At 46.4% G+C, this 7,950-nt stretch overlaps 1 protein-coding gene across 5 annotated transcripts in view; it reads left to right on the top strand.

Moving 5' to 3' along the window:
• The first annotated feature begins 3,366 nt into the window (after positions 1–3,366).
• Positions 3,367–7,950, top strand: part of UBR1 (ubiquitin protein ligase E3 component n-recognin 1) — a 73,843-nt gene continuing 69,259 nt past the window's right edge. For all 5 annotated transcript variants that reach the window (XM_052782232.1, XM_052782231.1, XM_052782229.1 and 2 more), the window contains exon 1: positions 3,367–3,527. In XM_052782232.1, the coding sequence (XP_052638192.1) occupies positions 3,447–3,527 (81 nt within the window). In that variant the 5' untranslated portion in view covers positions 3,367–3,446. The remainder of the gene's footprint in view (positions 3,528–7,950) is intronic.

Here is a 7,950-nt window from a genome sequence, read left to right as displayed (position 1 = left end):
CACCCCCGCCGTGCCCTGCGGTTCCGAGCGTGCCCGCTGCCCCCCGAGCTGTAGGGGAGCCTGGAAATGCCGAGGCTGGGACGAAACGGGCCGAAACGTCAGCCGAAACGTGCGGTCCGCATTAGGCCTTAAGGCCTTTTCGTCATTCGGGGGGAAGCACGTACCGTTCCTTCGGACAAGAACGGTCGGCGGAAAAACTAGACGTACGGGGGAGATCAGTGTCTCATCCTGCTTCCTTCCAAGGACGGCACATGAACATTCACTGGGGTTTTTTTTTCCTGTCAGTATTTATAATTCTACCTGCTCATAATCTAGGCAATTGACATTTTTGCTCCTGACGTACTTAGAACTCTTTTTATGGTCTTTTTTCATATACACCGTTTTAAACCTTACTATAGCAACTGTACGGTTTCATAACTGGTAAATTATTCTTTGCTATCAGCTCTCTGTTTTCCTAATTGCTGCCCACATTTACCGTTGAGGTTTTTTTCTTACCACCTTAAGCATGGGTTTAGCTGAAAAAGCTTCTGTCACTGTATGTCACTGTTTTCTTTGATATTTAATGTAGTATTCTGAAACAACTTTTCAGATAGACGTTTCTAATTCAATACTGCTTAATTTTTATTATCTTTTCTCATATAATTTGTCATAGGACAAAGATTTAACTTTTAGCATTGATCAAAAAAACCCTCTTTTCAGATCAGTTATGCTTTGTTACTATATTACACCCCTTTTCAGATGTTCTTGATAATTTAGCTGCTCTTTTGTGGGACTTAATGTATGTTTGCTGTGGTTTTTTTCAGCTGCCTTCCACCTTGCTTGTCTGCTTCCTACTTCCTCCCAAAGAACACCCCAAACAACTGCTTTTAAATCAACAGTTAGCAATCAGTAATCACGGTAATCTTGGGGGGTAATCTTGGGGAGTAATCTTGAAAAATAAAGTTTGCTCAACTTCTTCCTGGAGGTCTACCATTTTATTTTAGCTCTAGCAGGACTGCTAAGCTTCAGCATTTTCTCTCTATTAAAATTTTTCTGAATTCCTGTTTCATTCTGCTTATTTCCTCTATTACTTTAGTATCCATGGCGATCTCGGTGTTTTGTGCCTTCTGCCTGGGTAGTAGTGCCAACTTACTTTTTTTCAGAGGTTCGCTGCCACTTATTTTGCTGTCTCCCAGCATATGTGGGTTCCAAACCTTTCTTTTTTGTATTATTTTGTTTAATAAGTCTATACTCTTGTTCAACTAAAGCAGCTGGTTTACGCTAGCGTAACTTCTTCTAAAAGTCCCCCAGTAAAGCGAAACCATACTGGTAGTTCAGCTAAAAGATTCGGCCATGAAAGACGCTTGTCTCGCAGCAGAGGGGACTGCAGGCAGCCCTCCTCCTGCTTGAGCGCGTTTGTTGCCATCTTGGAATCACAGCCTTGCTTCTCTTGCTCAACTATGTTGGAGGTTGGATTATACAGTTGCTACTGGTGATGCTAAAACACGAGGAGGACTCCAGTAATCACAGTCTAAACTTGGCTGTTGTGCAAACACTGCTGGTTAGTGGTCAGCTGTGCTATCGAAAAAGATTGTGTACAGATCTGCAACATGTACAGACAAAACTAGATGAAGCTTTGAATTGATTGTTAAGTGGCTCAATGGCAAAATTCACTTTGTCTTTTTTTACATCTCATGCCTAAACCTGTCTCAGTGACAACATCTACACAGTAATTTTAAGTGACAGATTTCAGTAAGGTAAGTAAGTCTGCAGTGACTTCTTAAAATGAAGATGAGTGGTAGCTACCACAGAAGAGCTACAGTCAGATGTTCTGAAGACAGAAGAGAAGAACTTTGAGAGTACCTGTGGCCAGGTATGGGGAGAAAAATCTATTGAATATACCTGAAAAGGTCACCTGCAAACTTTATCCCATCCATACTGATAACTGAGGAACATAGAAAAGTTGCTTGGAGGCTTGAAGCAGTAAGACTACAATGGAAGGAGGCAGTCTTCTGTGGACACATATTTAGCTAACGGTTGCAAGAGCATTTCAGACACCTTTAGAAGACCTTGAACAGAATAAACAAGAAGACAAAAAAAGAAAGATGCCAATTAGGAGAACACAGGTGCGCATTCCACGATAAAGGGAACTTGGCACAAAGAACCTCAATTTGGCAGTTTATCTTGACCAATTAGACTGAGACAAGTTTCGCACGTTTTAGTTGGTATAACCAATTATGTCCTATGTTTATGCACGTGTACAGAGTTGGTATAACCAATTATGTCTTATGTTTATGCGCGTGTACAGAGTTGATATAACCAATCATATTTTATGCTTGTGCGCGTGTACAGTGACTTTGCAGAATATGTGATTATAAATATGTGTGTGTCTTAGCAATAAACGTCATCTGCTTTCAACTTTACAGGTGTCCATTTATTTCTACCTCCTGCAGTCTTCTTCATAACAGATATTAGACATTCTATAGGTGGTTAGTATGTATGCCTGCAAGGTCCAAAGCTATGGCTATTTGCCTATTTCCCCAGCCCTAGAAAGGTACAAACACAGGGAATTGCACAGCTGGACTGGTTTGCAGCAACCTGGAAAACTTCCAGCAGCACTTAGGCCAGGTTTGTCACTTATCAGCCAAGTTCCTAAATGCCCTAATCTTCTGCCAGAGTAGCAAACACAGAGTACCCAGAACAGTTATGCTGTAGCGAGGAGGTGTGGAGGAAAAATTTTGCCCTTGGAGACAGGCATATGCCTAAAGCTACTGCTGCCTCCTACACTGGCACAAAGTTCATAGAATTTTGCCTTTGCTTGTCCCAAATGGGAGACATATGCCATGTCTGCTGAAGTAGTGTGAATCTGCATCAGTGTACGTGAAAATTACTTCAGCTATTATCTTGCTATTAACGCAGGGCCCTAAGCAAACACCCACACTCTGCAGTTTAAGTGCCCGCAGAGGAACTTCAGCCATGTAACTCTGCGGGTAGGATCAACCCAACTTTCGCTTGCGGCCCGACCCGACAGATCCCGGGGAAGCGCTTTGCTTCGGCCTCCCGCGGGAGGCAGGAAGCGCTGCCGGACGGCTCCGGGCCTCCCCCAGCCCCTCAGAGCGCTCCTGAGCGGGCCGGGCCACGGCGCCGGCGCTCGCCTCCCCTCCCGGCCTTCAACTGCCGGACGTCTCCCGCCCTCAGTCACCCGCCTCGTCCGCCCTGCCGCCCCCAAGACAGGGCGCACCGCCGCCCGCCCCGCCGGCCTCCCCCTCACCGCCCCTCAGCCCGGAACGGCTCGGCGCCACGGAGCATGCGCACAGGGCGGGCGGCGCCTGCGCGGTGTGAGCCCGGGCCGCAGCGAGGGGCGGGCTGCGGTCGCGGCGCGGCGGAGCGCAGCGCAGCGGCCGGGTGACGGCGGCGGCTCCTTCCGGGCGGTGACGGCGTCGCCGGCCGCGTCCCTCGCTCTCAAAATGGCGGACGGAGGCGACGGAGGGCCCGGAGCGGGAGCGGCGGGCGGCCGGGTCCCCGTGCTGCTCCAGGACGGAGCCGTGGTGAGGCTGCAGCCCGGCGCGACGGCGCGGTTCCCCCTTGCCCTCCGCTCGCCCTGCCACCCTACCGTTCGGTCGAGCTTTTCCTGCCGCGGGGCGCCCCGCTGCCGGCCGCGGAGGGAGCCGGCGCCCCCCCCGCCCCGCCCCCCGCTCGAGGGGCGGCGCCGCGGGGGCCGCGTCCTCCGTGGCGGGGCTGCCGTGAGGCGCCGTGGAGGGGCGGGACGCGCCATTGTGCGCCCGCTGTTGCCGGCGGTACCTGCCGAGGCGCGACGGCGTAGCGGCCGCGGTCCGTGGGGCCGGAGCGCGGAGAGCGCGGGGGGGAGAGCGAGCGGCCCGCTGCCGCCCCTGCGCCGCCGGCGGGGTGGGAGAGCGCACCCAGCCGCTGCCCGGCACAGCTCCGGTCCCGGCGGCCTGGGGTGGCTGTCGGCGCCGGCGGCGGCCGCCTCTGCCCCGGAGGACCAGCCGTGCCCTGGGCCCGGCGAGCCTCTGTCAGGCGGCTGGTTTGCCGCCAGCTCCCCGCAGCGTCTCCCATCCCCTGTCCCGTGTCTTCATCTGATCTCTATGTAATTAAACGAGATCAGACTGTAGAAAGCTTCAAAGACTGCCCCGCGTCCTTGTACTTGCATCTTTTATCCTTTTTCTGACTTTACCTTTCTTAATTGAAGGTGACTTTACTGCGGAACAAAAAAGGTTATTGTTCTGCAGAGTGTGAATGAAGCAACAAACAGTGAAGTTTAGAAAGGATGGAGATGGAGACGGTTGTTTATTGGCTGAACAGAATTATCCTTTCTTTTTTTCTGTGAATTACTTTAATCGCCTATGGATTTAATATTCCCCTACTGAACAGAACTTGGTGTTGAATCTGTCTTAGTGGTAGTAGGTAAGGGCCTTCTGTGCTTTCCTTCACAACCTTGTGAAGTGATTACTATATTGCAAACACTTTGGCTAGAGGAGTTTAAAACCCAAAGGCTGTCAGTTTAAGAAAGGGAGTCTGAACATGTGTCAGAAACCTTACATTTTATGTTACATTTCCCTGTAACAACCTGAATACATAGTATGGTTTGGAAACTCTTGGCTGTGGATGTTTGAAAGTTGGGCTCTGGCAAGCTTGTAGAATAGCTACTTTTTATGTGATGCTACACAACATTAATAAAATTAGGAAGATATAAATCAGGAGATGTTTATTCTTGGAATTTCTCTTGCAGGTGGCAGTGCTAAGCCAACAACCATTGTTCTTTGTACCTTTCTTCTCAGAATTGTAAGGATATCTGCAAATCATAAGGATGCCTGCAAATCATAAGGATGCAGTCTGGGACTACAGAGTCACTTCTAAAGTGAAGTGTCTTTCTGTGGCCATAACAGGCCTTTGTGTAGATTTTTTTCTATGTTAGAAACAATTTGATTTTAAACTAGTAAAAATGTAATTTGATTGCATTATAGTGTCAAAAAATACAACCTGAGTCAGGCAACTTCTTAAGCTTGAGAGCCGTGTATAGAGTCAGAGAGGTACCGAGGGTGATAGTTGCAATCAGCACCAAAGCAGTGCAATCAACCTTTCATTATTCGGACACATAAGAGGCTGAATTAGCCCAGGCAATGCGTAAAACTGGTAATAGTGGTATTGTGAAAAACATGGGGAAAGATGTTGAAGAGATCCTCAGTTGCTCAAAGTCGATGCTGGCCCACTAAGTTTTCTTAATTTTTATGTGGTTTCAGCCAATTGAGAGTGTCTGTGCCAGAATTACCATTATTCCAAGAGAGGCGGGTGGCCACCCAGGCTGTGTTGTTTGCCATATATCCAAGAAAACTGCAGGAATTCTGATAGGGAGTATGGGATGAGGGTATTGTATTAAGGGAGAAGGAGAGCTAGGGTTATGGACTTAGGTTGAGTCTGACAGCATTCATGAAGTTAGATTGCAAACCTGGCTATACTGATGCCAGAGACAGCTGTAATCTGGAAGCAGTACACTGTGCCAATTTACTGCTGTACTGAAGATGGTACTAGTTATGTCTTCAGGTCAGAAACTGACATTTCCTGACTGACATGTGTTTTCACTATGCACAGCTGGTCTGAATGCCCTTTCGCTGTGATGCTATAATCAGGATGTTGAAGAAGTGTGGAGCAGAAACAAATGGCTGAATGGAGTGAGCTTTGGCCTTACTGAGCTCGCCGAATCTGTCTCAGTGTCAGCCCAGTCAGACTGACTCTAGCTCTCCTTTTTCATCTCTGGCTTTGGGTGCTGTTGGTTGCAGAGTAGCACCAGATCTGGCTGCATGACTAGTAAACTTTCCCAGAGTGCTGGGTGCATGATGCAGGATTACCTGAATGATTCTGCAGGAGCCAGCCTGATTCTGGAGTGGACGGTGATGACTCAGGTAATAAACTCTTTTGCACCCAGCCCAACTCGGTGGTGTCTTCTGTGCACTTAACTCCAACTTTTCAGGTTGGATGGCTGTAGTTGCAAATACCTGAGTTGGTGTTTCACTGCATTAGTTGAAGTCAGGTCCCATCTCTGCCCTCTACTTCCCTATAGTGGCTGTATTGCTTCCTGAGCTGAGCTGCTGTGAAAGAGAGAGGGCTGAATTTGGGCTGCCCTGGCACTGGCCTAGTAGTAAACCGGGTCTACCAAACTGAAGTTCACTTTCTTTTCTTTCCAAACAGCATCTGCAGTTTGCTTGGCTGATTGATGGGCTGGACCTGGCTTGTCTAGTGGTTGGCTAGCAGGCATTGCCGGTGGCCTAATAAAAGCCTGCTTTGCAGGCTGAATCCAGCCCTGTGGTTGTTTGTCCATCTGTGTTCTAAACAAATTCTAGTTTGACTCCTGCCTGCTTTGGTGGCTGCTATCTGGAATATATGAGCAGGGTTTAGGTATTAAAATATTTCAAAGATTTTAATTTATACTACATCTTCAAATTTTGACATATGTGTACTTTCTCAGTAATATTTGTGGAGAAAAGGGATTTTTTCAGAAGTCCCATCTTTTGTCAGCAGTCAATACTCCTATATAAAAGTATAGATGCAAGTGGGGTAGTGGTGTCCAAGGAGAGGAAAGCTTTGTTGTTAGGATATTTCCTTTAAAGGTAGGAAAATAACTTGATTTTGAATTTTCACCTCGGAAAGCAAAACATGATACAGGCGCTTGTGCATTCGAAAGTGTTTTCAGATCTTGTTTCGAGTCATTCGATGCCATTATATAGTTCAGAAAATGCATGCGAAGAGCCTTGCTTCTGTAGCTGTGTGGTAATCAAATAGTAATATGGAGGGGATATTCATATACAGGTGATTTCTTGAGATTAATGAAATCTCAGTCAGGCATCTTATTTTGGAGTTGCAGTGACTTCTTCCAGTTTTGAATCTAACCTATCCTAAACTGAATTAACCTGTTTAGACCAGATGACATGTCCATATAATTTTACATCAGTTTATGTTAAGCTAAATCAGTTTAAAATTTCATCTTTAGGTAAACCAGCATATTGTTTTGTGTAAATAAGCCCTGAATTGCATATAGTTAAAGCCACTGTTTTTAGAACAGTGCAGTGTATTAGCAGAACAGTGTATACTGTACACTTGTATCAGTGTCCAAGTGGAGTCCATGAAGTTGCAACAGGTAACTGGAGCATCGCCAAGGTCCTGCTTGCGTCCTTATACATTTGGCACTCTATTGAAGTGCTTTCATTTTGTTATGGCATTGAGCCAATGCTGTGGTTTTTCCTTCCTTGCCTGCTTTCATGTTTACTCATACTTCTTGGTAATTTTTGTGGCTTTTTAGTGCAGCATCCAACTGCGATTGTGAAACTATCTGTAATCTTTGCTCAAGTCCACATGAAGTGCACAAATTATGGTTGCTGTAATTCTGCTGTGATACAGTTACAGTACTGCGAGAGTTATGTGGCTCCAGGAAAATGTAGCTGCAAGTGGATGTTCCTGATAGCATGCAACTGTTTAAGTCGCTTCTAGATCCCAGAGCAGTAGAGAAGCTAGGGATAAACAGGTTGATTTTGGTATATAAGGGAAAGCACTTGGGAGATGCTGAGTGAGTGCTAAATACAGATAGATTCACCTGAATTTTATTAAACATTCATTCACTGCAGAATTAGACTACATATACAATGGATCTTAAGATTCATGATAATTGGAAAATTGAGTGGTTGTAAGACAAGTTTGAGTACACAGGAATTAATACAAAAACCTAGTGGTTGTTTTGGTTTTGGGTTTGGGGGGGGGGGGGTGTGTGTTTATTTTTTTTTCCCCAAGCATAACTATACCAAATCAATGAATTACTTTATAAATATCCACTGTAGTTGCAATTTTTGAAGTGCAGTCTGGTGCTAAGAACTTTGACAGTTAATCCGTTCCTTCGAAGGTAGGAGACCATGGCATGGATATTACGGATCAAACAAGGAAAGAATCAAAGTCTTTTCCTTT

Source organism: Harpia harpyja, chromosome 3 (assembly GCF_026419915.1).
Source record: "Harpia harpyja isolate bHarHar1 chromosome 3, bHarHar1 primary haplotype, whole genome shotgun sequence".
NCBI classification, from domain to species: domain Eukaryota; kingdom Metazoa; phylum Chordata; class Aves; order Accipitriformes; family Accipitridae; genus Harpia; species Harpia harpyja.
Note: the sequence above shows the minus strand (reverse complement) of the source record. Positions and strands in the feature narration are given on the sequence as shown.